Source organism: Ambystoma mexicanum, chromosome 2p, assembly GCF_040938575.1.
Source record: "Ambystoma mexicanum isolate Mex_15411 chromosome 2p, UKY_AmexF1_1, whole genome shotgun sequence".
NCBI lineage: Eukaryota > Metazoa > Chordata > Amphibia > Caudata > Ambystomatidae > Ambystoma > Ambystoma mexicanum.
Window position 1 is genome coordinate 904885654 of NC_090923.1, and position 17700 is coordinate 904903353.

The 17700-nt window shown below is 45.7% G+C and overlaps 1 protein-coding gene across 1 annotated transcript in view; it reads right to left on the bottom strand.

Annotated features, from left to right (window-relative positions):
- Positions 1-1490: 1490 nt before the first annotated feature.
- LOC138566893 (zinc finger protein 624-like) overlaps positions 1491-17700 on the bottom strand; it is a 176134-nt gene continuing 159924 nt past the window's right edge. The window contains exon 4 of the mRNA XM_069644620.1: positions 1491-3756. Within this exon, the coding sequence (XP_069500721.1) occupies positions 2687-3756 (1070 nt within the window). The 3' untranslated portion in view covers positions 1491-2686. The remainder of the gene's footprint in view (positions 3757-17700) is intronic.

Sequence of the window (17700 nt, forward strand, 5' to 3'; positions counted from 1 at the left end):
CATTGTTTAATAGGATTCTCAGTGGTTTGCTATTTGGAATACGGACTGTAAAGCTCCCAGGAACCACATTTTAATAAACGGAAAATGCAAGTGTGGGTTCAAATGCCAATTGGCTTTGATGTAACTTAATACAATGAAATCCTTTCCACATTTAGTTCATGATTCAGGAGATTCTACACTGCGTGGATTAAGGTTTTGCATTAATACACACCCACTCCTTCCCTCGCCCAGCCAAATGCCGCCATTACAGTATTTCAAAAGCCAATTTCTGGTGACCATCGTCTGAATAGTGCTTTGCCGTTTGTAGCGACCTCTGTTGTGGGGCTTTGACATGCAGGCTTCATGTTTAAGCACTCACCAAACTGCAGATGAATAACTTCCTGGCCTGGACATGCCACTACATGTGGCAAACTAGTGGGCTGTTTTTCGGGTTACTTGTGAGGTACAGCAACAGTGATGTCAAATAGCTTCAGCTGAAAGCTCTGTGTGGAAAATGTATAGCTAGGTTAAAATGCATCTTGTCATATATATGAGACGAAAGGGTTTTTTCGATTGGCAGTGTACGATTAAATATAAAGGAATTAATTCTATTTCAACAGGGTTTCTCCATTTGAATTTTCATATTCATGTTCAATGTTTGTTTTTCTAAATTTCTTGAATCATTTGCATTTCTCCATCAATGTTGTTTCCCAGTTTGGTATGTTTTTAACAGACAGGCTTGGGCATGGTTTCTCAGTCAGTGCATACTACAGCAACCCTCATCACAGCAAACAACAGTACACACGTTCCTTTAAACTATGTATGTATGCCCAGGGCGCTCCACACCCTATATGCTTTTGAATAATCAGGTTTTCGACTTTCTAAAACCTTGACTCCATTCATTCAGGCATGACATCTCTTCTTACATGATAGCACTTAAAGAACCATACTTATTCGCTTTTGCCTGCAGCTTGGAAGGATCCGATTAGCTTAGCACAGGCTACTTTTGACTCCCTCAAGATATATAGGGCCTCATTACGAGGTAGGTGGTAAGGGAATACCAGCACCGGTAAGGGCACCGGTGCCGGTAATCCCTTACCACCCTATTCCGAGGTCCCTTAGTGGGTCCCTTCCTTAACACCTGGTCTGACCAGGTGTTAAGGACGGGACCCTTTATGGGACTTCAGAGCTAATAACGGTACCGCAAATTGCGGTCTCGTTATTAGCTCCATCCCCATTCCCATTGAGCCCTATGGGGGCTCGAATGGGAATGGGAAATGGTTCCCGGAATGGGGATTTACCGGGTCCTCCAAGGTTAGAATGACCCGGTAAGTCCCTATTTCGGGAACCCGGACCCGGAATGCGGTAAGGGGGTAGCTATGGTGCTAATAGCACCATGGCTACCTCCTACCGCGTAATGAGGCCCATAGTGTCTTATAAATATACGCATGTGACACTACACACCCGTTTTAGCCATTAGGATGCCCATAGAAATGCATGAAAATCACATGTCTATTTGCAATTTATTGTTTTACAACTATGCAAAATTATCCAGTGCAATTACAGAACCTCAATATATGTCGTTGATCATCGGCATAAGTACTGCGCAGACACCCACTCCTTCCCTTTGTTTTCATTGGGCAAGGAACAGAAGCACTTCTCTAGCTCACTCCACCCCAAAGTTCCTCTGGGCCTAATGTTACATGTCTAGAATATTTGGGGCTTTTTTAAATTTACTCAAAAACAATTACACTTGGTGCAAAAGGTTCCACTGCTTTTCCTTATTCCCAGGTGTAGTTTTGAGATCCTGCTTATGTGCTACCTGCACTTCTAATATTTGGTGTACACATAAATGCTGCTTCTCTGCCTCATGCGGGGGCGGCCTTGCCCTTTCCTTAACAGGGCAAGTGGCTGCTAGGCTGCGTCATTACATCCTACAGAGCTGTGTCAGGACTGTAGTAGGCCCCGTTTACTTCTAGCCTACCAGGATAAAGACAATCTCAGCAGGGAAAACTACTTTATTTTCTTTGCTGTATAAGGAAACAGGGCACTTACAAACAGCTCTTCGCAAGTCCTTTAGTGTGTAGTCATTTTGTACACGTGAACAGGGCCCTGAGTGGGAATGTTCAGGGGTTCTAAACTCAGCGGTGCCAGTATCTTGCCCTCATGCATCAATCATTATTTTTGTTAGACTTAGTATGGAGGTTTCCTGCCCCTAATTAAAAGAGGAAGATTTAAAAAAGTGTGTGCATACTATTGTGTATAAAGAATGAGGGTCACAGAAGTAACACACATATATGGGTTCTAGGTTCCAAGCTGGATACACTTCTGTGTACATGGGTCTAAAGGAATTAACCTAATTCCAGAGCCTGGGAGTGCTAAAACAACATTCTTCGATACAAGAACCAAAATATCAGCCACATTGCAGTTCTCGACTTGCTCATACAGTGCATGCTTTAGTGCGCACACAATGCTTGAGGTGTTGGCCACAAGAACTCGTCCCATATTCCAAACACACAGATATGGGTATGTGCTGGACGGTCTCTCAGAGTTGAGTAGGGCTTCGTTTGGTGTATGTGGAATGCACAAATGAGCCCTAATTCTGATGTGAACTTAATATGGTAAGATACAGCAAATATGGTTGCAGCAACCAGTTACCTTTCACCTTGCAAACATTACGTCAAGTTTACACTGTGGCTGAAACACCTTATACTTTCAGCGTTGAGCCATGCGTCTGCTCGTGTACTGCGAGATCAAGCTCACTGGCACACCTTTTCCCGCATGTCTCACAGTAAACATAGTTTGATACTCTCGAAAGACCGACTTTCGAAGAGCCGACTCTCGAAGGAGCGTGTGTTTTGTGGTGAACGAGAAAGGAAGGTACGTCGCTAAAACTTTGTCCACATTCACCACACAAGTATGGGTTCTCCCCTGCATGACACAGCTGATGTTTTTCCAAGGCGTAGGAGCTGGGGAAACCCTTGCCACATTCATCACACGCATTCAGTCTTTCTCTTTGGTGCATTTTTTGGTGTGTCGTTAGCTTGTTTTTCCAGCTAAAGGCGTCCCCGCATTCGTCACACCTGTAAAGTGTCTCGTGAACTTCCTGCAGGTGTTTCACAAGCAATACGTTTGTGTTGCACTTCTTTCCACATATAATACAAATAGAAGAATGAAGTTCTTCGTGCACAGTTAGGCTATTTTGCGTGCTGCAACTCGTCCCACAATAAGAACATACATATGGTTTATGTACGTCGATGTCGGTTGCGTCACTGATGAGTTCACTTTCAATACTTGGATACGGTTGCTGTGTCGTGTGTGTTTCCTGGTGCACATTGAGGTCGCTCTGGTTAATGAAACTCATCCCGCATTCACAGCATATATACCCTGTCTTTTCTTTGTGGGTTCTCTCATGGGTACCGAGATGAGAACGTTTCTTAAAGCATCTTCCGCATTCAGTACATGCATAGGAGCTTCTCTTGGAGTGTTTTTTCATGTGCGCTGAAAGGGTATATTTTCGTGTGAAGTATTTCGAACATATAGAACACTGATATGAGTTTTCGTCAGTTTGGCGGCTCTTTTGTTCAGTGGAATCTGTTTGCTCGTTGACCTCTTTTTTCGATTCGGTGGCGGGTTCTTGTGCAACGCCTGCAAAGGCTATGTCCTGAAGCTTCAGACAAGGCTGCGGCTCCTCTTTGATTTTTCTTAATACCTCTTGAGATGGCTTCACTTTATCAAGTATTTTTTTATTCTTCATATTTTGTGTGTCTGGCGGATCTACACAAACAAAAAAAAAGCATAAACTTTAAATGTATTGGTTTGTAGTGGATGTTTTTACATCTACAGTAAACTGACATTTTCTTTAGTCAATCGATTATTTAATACAACAATTTTCAGAGAGAAATTACTCGTTTGTGTAAACCTAGCAAAGCACTAAAGTGGTCAGAGACCGATAAGGAACAATGGGAAAGGGCCACAAGAAAGCATACGCCTGCATCAGAATCCACATTGTTGCTGCTTACAAAATGTGAGTCGCTAAGCAGCAATTGCAAATATTTAGGCATGATTTCAAAGGTGTAGGATTCAGTCCTGAAAACCAGAAAATGTTCATTTGGATACAACCCTAAGGAACCAGAGTATAATTGAATTGATATTTTATATTTATCGCGCTCGTGCACAAGCGGGGGGCTCTGTATGGGTACAGATACAGACCCCATTGCAAGGGGTGGCCCGGAGGCAGTGCAGGAGGGTGGCAGGGTGAGCAGGTACCTGGGCCCGGAAGACAGAGGGTGGCCAGGTGCACGGTGCTGAGAGAGAACAGATCAGCAAGGCAGGGCGTGGGGGGCGAAGGCAGAAGCAAAGAGGAAGGTCTTGAGGTGCTTCCGGGAATCAGAGATGGTTCTCCTCAAGTTTTAGAATGGCATGGAGGCTGTTCCAGAGGGAGGCCCCAGCCGAAGACAGAGATTTACCTCAAGCTTGTTTCTTTGAAAAACGACTGACCCGCAGGGAGTTAGAGGCAGAGGAGCGAAGAGCTCGAGAGGGGAAGTATTTGCGCAGGATAGCTGAAGGTATTTTGGACCTAGGCCCCAGAAAGCCTTGTGGACAATGCAGAGGGTTTTGAATTTAATTGTTGCATCCACTGGGAGCCGCTGGAGAGATATGATTCCAGGGCTTGAGGCCAAGGACAAGTCTTGCAGTCCTGTTCAGGATTAGTTACAGAGGGCAGAGAGAAGAGGCAGATAGATTTAGAAAGAGGCGGTTAACAATAGTCCAACCTAGAGAGAACCAGAGCTTGGGAGACAGGGAGCTTCTGGAGGAAGGAGAGGAAAGGCAGAGTACCTCTGAGGAGGTGCAGTAGGAAGTTTGACTTTTTAGAGACATCAGAGATGTGGGCGGAGAAGGAAAGTGTGGAGTCAAAGATGACCCCAAGGTTCTTATCCTCGTAGGTGGGGGTAGGAGGAGGGCCAAGGGAGGCTGGCCAGAGAGTGAGGGGGAAAGGATGGTGAAGGTGTGCCCATGAGGAGGATTTCCATCCTGCTGGCATTCAGACAAAGATCGTTGTCGGCACAACCATCTTGAATGGCAGTTAGGCAATCAGCGATGAGAGAAGGAGAAGTGGCCGAGGGCAGCCTGAAAATGAGTTGAGTGTCGTCAGCGTAGCACTGCAAATCTGAGCAGAAAATGGCAATGCAGTGGGTGCGAGTTGCCAGGTATTGATTGAAAAGCCAGGGCGAGAGGTTAGACCCCTGAGGAACACCAGAGGTAGAGAGGGAGATCGATGATAGGAAGGAGCCATGTTGGACTTGGGAGGATTGATCAGAGAGGAAAGAGGTCAGCCAGGCCAGAGCCTGATCAGTTATACCCATGTTATCACAGACGGTTGAGCAGGATGGTATGGTTGACAGTATCAAAGGCAGAAGAGGGATAGAGTAGGATGCAGACAGAAGGAATCTTAGAGTCATGGTTGGAGAGCAGATCTTCACGGATGTTCAGGAGAGCAGCCAGACTGGTGGTCATGGAGACAGCCACAGAATCAGAATGAAGGTTAAGCTGAGGGATGGCCATCTTTTCCAGGGGTTTGCCCAGAAAGTAATGGAAATTGAGAGCAGTAAGAATGCAAAACTGCAATGGCTGCGTTATATGCAACACAGTGTGAAAACCAAGCATTTAGAATACAACACATGCACCCAGAACTCCAAAACTAATACAGTGACAAGAGAAAGAAACTACTTTAGTTTAAATATTCGAATAGACTTATCACATGACAGTAGTTGTCTCATGGGACACAAATGAGACGATTGAGCAGGTCCAAGATGTCTGGATTTTTTTTTCCTGCTTAATTTGTTCGAACCATTGCCACAGTTTGCCTGCCCATTTATCAGGATCTTGTTTAAGTAGTAAGTTCGTCATCCCGTCTGGGCTTGCCGCTCTTGAATTACTCACCCTGAGAATCTGCTCGTAGATTTCACTCCCAGAGGTAGAGAATGTCCATGGACCCACTGAGTCACGATCCTCACAAAGCTGACAATTTTTAGGACCAGAGAATACCACCTCAAAATGAGTCTTCCAGTTTTCTGCCAGAAATGGATTGAGCAACAAGGCATCTTGAAGGGCAATTAGATGGTTCATGACTCTCCACATCTCTGCTGTATTTTTTGAGGATATAAGACAACATTTGTTCTGCATCCACTTGTAGCATCTGATGTGTATAACACTTAAGCCAATTTTTAAATGCTTGTTTGAGCCGTCTAGAACTTTCCATGGCCTCTGGCGTTTGTCTTAAGGAATTTTCCCTTAGTTCCTTATTTAGGGCCTTTTTCATCTTTGCGACCTCTGCGTCATATTTATGTCGTATAGGAAATCCAGATGTATTAGAAGTTAATTGAGTTACATCATAAGCTTTAAGTTGTTCTGTCCCCTCTGCTGGAAGATGAGACCCACCTAGCTTTGAGGGAGCTGGGTGAGATGCTGGTTTCACCCTCAGCCGGTTTCTTCCTGGTTCAATTTCCAGATTGTCACTTTGCCTCATGCATTTCTTTAAAGGCCATCTCGCCACCAAAATTACTATGATGTTATGATCACTCCCGGTCCGTTTCACGAACAACCAGGCTTGATAGCTCAGAGAATAGTAGTTCTGAGCTGAAAACATAATCTAACATTTTAGCTTCCAAACCCCTCTTCCATGTTATCCTTGGAGGGCGACCCTTGCTAATGTGTCCATTCACCAAAAGTATATTTCTCTCAGCCAGTTCTAGTCTCCAGAGTAGCCCTCTCAGCACTTGTTGAGGAGCCAAGGGGAATGGGTCTTCAATGTGGTTTGAGGACCTGTCGAAGCACTGGATATTTAAGGCTCTGCACAGACGGACCTCTAGATTGGAATGAGCGGTGCTTGTTCCATCAATTAGTGCGACCACTGTACTCAAACCTTTCACTCCAATTTGATGCCACATTCCAATAAAGGTTTACCACCATCACTTTCTTAGTATTTCCAGCTAGAGAGGGACCCATCAATATGATTATTGGCTGGATCAAAGGTGAGGGTTGAAATTCTGATATGATCGCAAAGCCCCTAGCAACTCTGAAGGCTATTAAAAGGCCGGCCATATGTCTACCTTTGTGCTCTTTCTTCGCAGGATTAAAAATTAAGGTAAAACCCTCCAAAAGAGGAGGGGACCTCAACCACGTCTCCTGTAGGCAGACTATGTCAAACTTTTGGAGGTTTGGGATTCCCTCTCCAAACAAATGCAGAAAACCGCGAGTGTTTCAGCTGCATATTCTCGCCTGATCATTGGTGGCGTGGAGTTATTGCCCGCCCCATACCTTCCCCACGCTATGATTGGGAATTTCCTTATGCCAAAGTGCCTGCAAGCCAACCCCAGTCATCTCTTGCCAAGTTATGGCAGATCACCGGCCGCTCTCTTTGAGCCTTATTGCCAGTAAAATTGTTATCCCCGAGGATTTAGATGATCGTGGAGTGAGCGTCCGGGTAGGATACCTGGAGCGTCTTTCTTAAATTTTCTTCCATTTTGAAGAATGAACTGAGGCATTTGAATATTCGGCCACCCTCTCCCATGGTGATTCTTCTCTAGGTTTCACGATAGCGATAGGCGGAGGTAGGGTTTTCCCTGTCGTAATCCGACATTCTAAAGCCCAATGGTAAGAGCTTAGCCCTCTCAGTCAGAAGCCTAGATTTCTTACTCTTTGATGAAAGATGTATTAGTATTTTATCCAGTCGCCGTTCATCCAGGAACTCCACTAGCAGTAAGTCTTTAGATTTAATCTGATTGAAGGCTGGAATAGTGTTCAGGAGACGCATAACATTTGTTCTGTTCAAAATTAAGTTGTCATTAATGACAAGTATTCTCTCCAACAACAAACTGAGATCCATTCTCCCCCCATTAGCAGATCCGTGGGAGGGCGAGTTTGAGTCTCGATCAGCCATTGCCCACCTTGGGTCTATGTTGGCCTGCTAAAAAATAGGTGGGTTTTTAACTGAGGCCCCTTGAGAAAACGGAGTTTTTTGTCGCATTTATGGAGAGCCTTCTTTTCTCTTTTAATGCTGTAAAGTGCAAACCAACCGGGAAGCTGCCCTTCAGGTTTAGGGCAATATTCGAGCCCTCCTTCCCCCTCCTCTGTTCCGCTGCGGTGTCATGGTTACAATAATCCCCAAGTCCCTTTGTGGAAAAAGTGACCCTTGTAATCCATCTTTTTTTGAGGGGGATTGACCAGCCCTTTTACGGGCTCAGCAACATCCTCGCTTAATACCAAAGTCGGACTAGAGGCTAAACTTATAGATTCATTGCTTCGCTGGGCCTCCCTTTGAGGGGGGTCGATCTCATGAGTTGCGTCTTCCTCTTCCTCCATGGAGTAAGTAGACAAGTTGATTAAGTCTATAGATTGGTCGTCCAGAGAGCCATCCAACTGCCTTGCTAAATTAGTTTGCCGCCTCCCCACAGAGGGGGACTCCGTGAACTCCAATGCACTACGGGCAGTTGTGCGCCTAAGGTTTTTTTGCTCTGCAGTCGAAATTGGTAGTAGATTCCTGATGAGGTAGCTGGGCCTCCCCCCGACCACAGGTAAGGGATGATCACTTTGCGATTGCCTAGGAGCCTGCGGTTTTACCACAATCTTTTCCTTTGCTAACCTCCTCTTTAATGTAAGTCTCTTAGATTGCAGTGACTTAGAACTGGTCCTGTCGCTCTCAGGGAGTTTCGAAAAAATGTCATATTTATTTTAGGGTGTATTAACTCTGGCGCCCCCAAATCTTCGGGCTCCTCCAAGACAATAGGAAGTCGGTCCGACGTTGGAAGAACTGAAATCTCCTTAGTTGGAGACTCGGATGTTGCCTGTGATTGAACAGCCGAAGATAGTACAGAATCTCCCATGCCTTCTTGGGTACCCATTAAAGACTGAACAGATCTTTTCCGAGGGGGTGGGGCAGTTTGAATGTGTTCATTGATTCCATCCACGGTTCCAACAGCCTGTGGCGAGGTGGTCGTTACTAATAGACAGTCATTTGGTGAATGTTTAGAAGGACCCTGAAACACATTGCGTCTCCTTTTATTCTTATCTCTTGTCGCCGTTGTAATAATTGAATGAAGGATATTGGTGATCTCTTCCTTGTTTTTATCCAGGTTCCCCTGAATGCCTGTAACAAATCCCTCCATAAAAAAAGTTTTGTATGCAACATTGTAATCAATGTACACTGGTCCCTAATATGATCACTCATTGTTTCATGTAGCTTCATGAAAGGAGCCAGGGTCATTGTCAAAGCCGCGATTAAGGTTGTATCAATATTGGAGGAGCCCAGAACCTAGTCTTCCACCTGCGCTGCCGCCAGATCCAACAGGAAATCTTCATCAGTGAGTTGACGTGCCAGGAGGAGATGAGCGTCATGTGGTTCGTCAAAGGTTTATCATTCACAGATCTACTGAGTGTGCCCTCCTGAGTATGAGAGATTGTCGGGGCACCCCTAGTGGGAGCCTGAGTAGAAAGGTTTCTTGTCTTCATTCTTTTTGTAGGTAGAGCCATATGCTCTTCCACTCTCCTTTTCAAAGGAGGACTCTCCCCACTAAATCCCCTTGATGGGTCGTCTTCCACCCGCACTCCATATGGGCATTCGGAGGGCCCCCTCCCAGTGTCCACTTATCCAGCCATAGTCGGCTTGATGCGTTCTCAACGGGGAGGGAGCCCCCGCTGTTATCACGGCATGCTCGCAGGACATCACTGAAGGGATAAGGTAACTATCCGGCCTCCGATAAGAGAATCAAGTCGTTAAAGATGCAGTTTCTGGAGCCAAACCACTCGGCTGCCAGCATTGGTAGGTTGGTCCTGTTTCTTTGGAAAAAAATTGCCTGAAGTCTTAGCAAATCTATAAGTTCTAATATGTGCAGCTCCATCCAATTTAGAGGGTGCTGATGAAAGATCCAATGATGCCTCTACAGCAGGGACCATTTCTTCATCCTGCGTATAGGATTGTCTTAAGGATAATAAGGGTTGTGAATCCATACCCTGAGGACTTGATTGCTGCTCCACCGGCAAGGCCGTGGAAAGGGTCTCCGCTTCCACTTGCGGAACTGAGAAAAACGTAGAGGGCGACATAAAAGCATCCAGCCCACCCCCCTGTTCCCCCAAGTATGCCCTTGCAGGTGTACATCCGTGAGTTTGTGACTTAGGTGCAGTGGTTTCGTCCTCCAAGGGTGTTTAAAGCTGAGGTGGTTTCGGATTCGTACGTTGAAAGGGCAGCCCTTTGATCTCGGATCCACCTCAAAAGTCAATGAGTGCACATCGGGAGCTTCCCGCTCCGTGTTTCCGGCACCATCTTGGGCTTGTGAATGGGTTTGTGCTGGACTTTGGGTGGATTTGAACGAACCTCCGGTAAAACACAAAGGTAGGCCAATCCCTCGGCGGCCCCCGAACTCGGTAAGCGATCCAACATCACTTTTGGCCTCAATTTTACGAAATCAATATCAGTAGTCCACAGTCCTCCCCCAAATCGTGGGAGTACTGTAATAGAGGATGCTTGTCACCTCCTCAGAGAGATCCCGATAAGCACATCTCCTTTCCTGCGGCCTTAGCACTCAGACATTCCACAGGCTTTGACGGGTTGGGCTGAGGATCAATTAATCATATTAGTATTGAAGAACTGGAAAAATGTACTTACAATTCAGGTCAACGGGCCGAGGCACGGCAAGGCACAGGCGGTGCCACGGACTGCAGACAGACCTTTCTGGCACTTCACAGTTTTATACTTGCCTGCTCCCTAGATGCCGTGATGACCCAAAGACCACAAGACTCAGCGTCCGACTCCGTGGCCGCTCCGCTGTGGAAAAATCCTTTTGAAAGGGATTCCTCCTCCTCCCTCTCGCAGCGTAGCAAACAGTGAGAAGGGACTGTGCACTAGTTGCAGACAGTAAGAGGGGACTGCTTCAGTTTTTCCCGCTCCGAGCCACAACCAGTGAAAGGTAGCCTTGATTGCTGGATCCAATGCACCTCAAAACAAAGTTCCACGTAGAGTAGAGTCAGACCACAAGAGTCAGCGTCCAACTCGGCGCGATTTCCTTCCGTTTATCAAGATTACATTTTTGCCGATATTCCTTTGTCCATTTCCGATGATTCAGTTTGACTTTTCTGATGTACCGACTAATCGCACACAATGATAGTGGGTTTATGGTGATGTATAATACAGATCTTATTTTATCACACACTTGTTTTTTGGCAAGTGCTATAACTGGGTCAAAGTTAATCCGTTTATTAACAGCTTTATTCGCTCGTTCTGCCACACTTTTATATTTTCTTTGAGAAGCAATGGACTTTTTGATCTTAGCCTTGGTCAATTTGGACTCATTCGAACAAACTCGGTTTCCATTCGGATTGATATGTATATCAACATTTGTGTCATGTTTCTTCTGCTTTCTTGATATCTACTTGTCTAAGCAGGAGAAACAAGGGCAGCTGGCCACTCTCGCATCTTGGGATAATTGCCCTGTCTTTAATAAAGAGCATCCCTTGAGTTCACAAAAGTGTAGTCGAGAGTAGTTGCTGATATACTGCTAATTCGAGTGAAGGCTATAGGGGTGTCCCCAGAACAGACACTGTTAACCATAGTAATACCATATGCCTCTAATAACTTCACCCACTTTTTAGCCGAGCGTCTGGCTGAGACAGATATATTTGAGGGTATTGGCTCGCAATCATCATGGTCGCTAGGATGTTTCAATGCTATGCAAGCATTTAAATCACCCACTAACCAGATTGGGAAATTACGGTGATATCTGTTCAAAAGGGATTTAACTACAGCTACATTTCTCGAAGTCGATATATTGTTAGGCGGGACGTAAACATTGCTAAGAATATAACTCTGCTGTAGATATTTCAGTTTTGTGGCCAGCACCATAGTGGTTGAGTCTTCTATTTCAGATTGGATCCAAGGCGGTGCTACTGAAATTAACAAACCGCCTTTGGGCCGGCATCAAGGGCCTTTGTGGCTATTTTCTGTATGGTGGCCCACCCATCAAAGTCAACTATTTGTTAACCATGTTTCTTGCACTGCAATTATCACGAAATTGGACATATGTGAGGTTAGACCATCGTTGGACTCACCGTCTGTGAGAAATGAGTTTTGAAGATGGTAGGCAGCAACTGTCAATACCCTACATCAAGATCAGAGGTTGAAGATATGTGCATAGGTGATTGACCACAAGATGTTACCTCAGCTCGATGCAGGATGTTATTTTTAGGCCTACTAAGTCTCATTTCATTAGTTTGGTGTGTTGGCTGCACATCACTATTTTCGCACACATGTTTACAGCAGGTGTAATGGGGATTATGTGTCAAATTGGCATGTTCAAGAGATTTGTTGTTTGTTAAGGCCGAGAGTTACAATTTACTCCCTCGCATTGCATCGGAATGAACTTCTGGGCGTGATTTAACAGGCGGAATCTGAGTCAATGAACACATGTATCCCAGTTTGAATAGTGCGTCTTGGTACGTCATCACATAATCGAGCAAGAATTCTAAACTAAACCTGATATTAGAGATGTTAATGGGGCTATGTTCTATTTGGTCTACTATGATGAGGTCTTTATATTGACCAACTCTCAGGGGATGGACAGAGTGAAATAGACACAGTACTTCCTCTCTGTTAAGAGGAGGTAATAGAATCTGTGATGAAATAGCTTGTAGTTGTAATGCTCTGTGCAGTTTTGTATCACTGACAGCTGCAGCTTTTGTCTGTCGGCTGGTTTTTGGATTGTTGTTTTAGTGACAACGGTAGACCATATGTCTGTTAAACGAGGATGTTCCGTAACTATTGTTTCAGCATTGCCCATTGATGTCGTCTAGTGAGATTTACAAATTGCATTGGGATAGATTAACTAATTATATGGGTACCGATGTTAGTCACTAACAGTGGTTGTTTATGCTCGGGTTGTGATGCTGAATTACGCGCTGGACACTTGTGCGACTGTGGTTGAAATGTTACTATGGGTATTACTTTCATCACTCACACATGAATTGGCACATGTTTGTGGTTTTTTTGAGTGCATGATTGCCCGTGAGATTACTTTCTTTTTACATTTAGCAATCCGGGCACTCCCTATAGAAAGGGGTTTGAAATTGTTAACCTTCGAACCCAGTAGTTGTTTGGATGAAGGGGGTGCTTTAAAAACTTGGGATGTAATTATGCCTATACCATTCTCCACAGGTTCTACAACATCTATGTTTGTAGATTGGTCTTGTACCATTTTACGAACTCTGTTTATACTTTTGTGTAAAAGTAATGATTGACTGTCTAGTTTATTCTCTATTCTTTCGTTTTTCTCAAGCAGCATGCGTAGAAGACGGTCCAATGCTAGGAACATTTTGTCTGAGGGCATGCTGGAAGCACTCAAATCGTATAAACTCAGCAGTTACGGGGAAGGGACACTGTGGGAGAGTTGTGTTGGCTTTCACACAATCAAGACCTAGATGGAAAGCTGACTCGCCTCTCGGGTCCAGAGACGCGAGAGAAGAGGGAGAGCCGGCAAGGAGGAAATGGTGCTAGGTGCGGAAGAGTTATGACACGTCCTCAGAGTTAAGCGGGGTAAGTTTGGAAAAATAATTTATTAATTTCTGACTTTTTGTCTGTCGTCAGGTTTGGGTAATCACTTTTGATGGACAGACCCGACGGCACAGCTGCACGGGTTTATCTTCATCTAGAACTTTCGCTTGTCCTACTACCTTTGCTGATGATATTGCATGGGCATTATCGGCCATTTGGTTCTATTTATACTTCTTCGCCTTGTCGGAACAGAGGGTTCTCGAGCAGGCGTGGTGAGGCAAGATGCGCGTTAGGTGTGCGTTATTTCCACTTATATATATTCATACGGCTGTTGGAAAGAACCACACTAAAAAGGTATAACAAACTTTCAACAGTCATGATAAATTCGTTGTAATGAGCGCTATGTTCATACACAAGCATACCCTACAGTGCAGTATGTTCCAAACATTTGCTGCGTTTTACCAGGATCGTTAAACGTGTAGCGTTCCAGACAGAGATCACAGTAACTAGAAGGACAGCAGTTTAATGTGGGGAAGCAAATACTGTGGCTGACACTGCACGGGCCAGCGAACAGTAAACAGTACTTCACTGGTACTTCTGCTTGGTGAATGCGCGCGAGTGTGCATGCACTCACACTTATTTAGTGGGACAGTCTTAAGTGGGTGGAGCAAGTAGGATCAGCCAAAATAAATGTTTTATGTACAATTTTGCAGTGTCTCCTTCCAACAAACAGTACTACACTGCTACTTCCGCTTGGTGCACGCGCAAGTGTTTTGTTTGAAACGTCTGAGCCCGACAGAGGGAGGCCGACAAACTTTTGGCTGTGAACTTTGCTTTAAGAGGTCTGACCCTGGCTGAGGGAGACAGATGTGAACTTTGCTTTAAGAGGTCTGAACCCCACAGAGGGGTGTCGACGTGAATGGTTTGATGAACTGTGTTCGAAAATTGGAAAGAAAGACTGGTGGAGAGCTGACTCAACCACATTTATTCTTTATATTTCAACACTGACTTTCCTTTACATACATATTCTCCTTTTCACACTTTTTGTACAAGATATATGGCAGGAATTATATTTTGTTAGTATAGGCCATTTTGATTTGACAGACTCAACTAGGACTGTTGTGTTTATTATTGAATGGTCAAGACTACTCACATCTCAGCTGTAGGGCAAAATAGGAGTTTCTCCAACCCTATTGAAACTACAGTAAAGGTTTTACAAATTGTACCGTTTGTGTCCGTGTCATACTTGTGATGCCATGCCTCTCTTACACAACCCAGACGCTGGCTACCTGCACCATGTACAGTGTTTCTCTGCTCTTTAGCTAGGTCAGCGCTTTAAACAATAAAATAATTAAAATATGGTGTTCTATCCACTCTGGTGTGGTGGGATTTGCACAGTTCATGCTGATGGCCATAACATGCACTTTGTGCTATGTTCATGAGCATGCTGCCTCTTCCTAGGTTGTCAGATGCCATGAGGTAATGTTCTGGTTATGCATTGGGACGGCATGTTTATTTGGGTTGTACTACTTTAATTGCTTCTGCCAATTTCTTTGTGTTCCAGACAAGTCCAGATGTTAACCTAAGATCCCCATTAAGGAACAAGTTACTTACCTGTAACTGTTGGTCTCCAGCATGGGTCTGGCATGGATTCACATGCTCATGAATGTTCCCCGTCGTCAGGCTGGGAATCCTCGGTAAAGAAAAAATCAGTATCAGATTCTGATCTGTCTTTCTTAGTAGTAACCAATCACTGATCTCTGGGTCATACTGCCCCCAGCCAATGACTGCCCTCTCCCTAAGCCCCGCCCCTGGCAGCCATCCTCAGATTTGGTAGCACGCCAAGAGGCAGTATGACCAAGTGAAGAGCCGCAGAGGGGTAGGTGGGAGGGTTCGCATGTGAATCCATGCCAGACCCATGCTGGAGAACAACAGTTACAGGTAAGTAACTTGTTCCTTCTCCAGCATGGGGTCTGGCATCGATTCACATGCTCATGAATAAAAGAATACATAGCAGTATACACATGCACAACCACGGGAGGTGGCAACAGCGGAGGGCTTCCCGACGGGCCTGGTTCTGGCTCCTCCATCGGGGTGCGTGGTAATCTCGTCCTTATCTCGGTACATAAGGATTGGATTGCCAACAAAATGGCCGCCGAGCTATCCTGGGGCTCGGGCAATGGCTGCGACGGACGGGATGGCCGCTCCCGTGGTCCCTGTTCGTCGTCCTCGTCGCTATCATCGATCACGTCAGTAGGGACCTTCCCCTGGGATCGAACCTTCTCGAACCTCTCGTTGAGGTAAATGAACCTCTCGTTGAGGCCTATGGACCTTTCGTTGAGGCCCCTCTCGGTCTCCACCAGTTCCTCCTCAGAGGCTGATTCCGAGTCTGTAACGGCCACCGGCCCCCCACCTCTTTTTCAGCCGGGGGCTTCACGGGGGTCTTAGCGATGGGCTGGAAAGCGGATTCCCTCCGCGGCGGCAGGGATACTCTGGGCCCAGAGGCCGTTTCCATTGGCGTAGTCTCAGCCGGCTATGCCAGGGTCGCAGAGACCACTTCGGTAGAGGCCTTAGCCGGGTGGATCAACGCCCTCACCACCTTAGGCGCGTCCTGGGCCTTTGCCTTGGGGGGGGAGGGTCAACGCCTTGCTCCCCCTTCGAGATCGACCGGGTCCGCTCCAGCAGCCTACCCGGGTTCTCGGACTTCCTCTTCCCCGACCCAGAGCGCTGGCTCGTGGTCGAACGTGCCGGGGAAATAGTGCCCTGCTTGGCAACAGAAGACCCCGACCTTTCAGCGCTCCCGGAGCCCACGGACTCGCGGTGCTTGGCCTTCTGTTGGGCCCCCGTCGCCGGGGCGCCCTCAAAGGACTTAGAAGCCCGCTCAGACTTCTTCTTCGCCTTCTCACTTGCTGTGCCCTTCTCCAGCCAGGTGGCGAGGCGGGAACGACGATCTTGTTTGGTCCGTTCCGAAAGGTTCTTGCAGAACGCACAGTCCATCTCCACGTGCGTCTTGTCCCCATGGAGGCAGTAGAGACATCGCGAATGCTCGTCCTCCTTGAAAACGTTATATAATCCGCATCCAGGGCAGTTCCTGAACAGCTTGGATCCGGGCGTCGAGCTCCCTTTGTCCTGGGCCATGTCCTGAGGTAGGCCGCAGATCTTCCGGAATCCGGAAAACTTCACCCTTGAGGGGCGTAGAAGAATCCCAAAACGGGTCCCCGTTATCGGAAGTAGAAACAGTGGAGCTTGAGGCTCGATTAAAAAATGAGAAATTCTCCTGAAAAAACGTGAAAACGCAGTAAAAAACTCGAGAGCTAAACACGAGGACTCCCAACACTTGAGCGTGCGGTAAAAATCCCAGGATGGCTGCCAGGCGCGGGGCTTAGGGAGAGGGCAGTATGACCCAGAAATCAGTGATTGGTTACTACTAAGAAAGACAGATCAGAAACGAAACTGATACTGATTTTTTCTTTACAGAGGATTCCCAGCCTGACGACGGGGAATTTTCATGAGCATGTGAATCCATGCCAGACCCCATGCTGGAGAAGCAGTCAAATAAATTAATTTTCCAATATCTGCTTAACATTGTGGATGCTTTTGGTGACTTCATACAGAATACAAAAATAAACTTTGCTCGATTTTCATCTTCATTTTTTCAAGAAAATGTGTATTGCACACTTAAAAGAATTAGGAATTTCATACATGTTAAACAGTTCTACAATGTTACATAAACTTGCGTTTGAAACGCTGCAGTTTGGTCCACCTGAAATTTACCTTTTTCATTTTTTTTGGTTAGGGGTTCGCCATTCCCACATACACATATACATAAATAAGTGTAGGGTAATGTAAGTGGTCGAATCGACCAAAGTGGTTGACCAAACTGCAGACTTTCAAAAGAAAGCCTTTATAACAATGGCACTCCAAGTTAAACAATGAGAACATTGTGGTGACAAGAATTCTCCACCAAGCATTACTAACAACAGTAGGCATTGTAATGAGACACAACACATTAAGATTAACAAGAGCAATTGGGCATTGGCCATTTAAGAAGAAAAAAAATGTAAGCAACAACAAAACACAGGGCCATAACACGCGATACAGGCGTGGAATGGAGAAAACGGACAGACAAGAGATGGGCAATAGTTAGCTGATGAATGGGCTCATATAATTATAATTTTTCT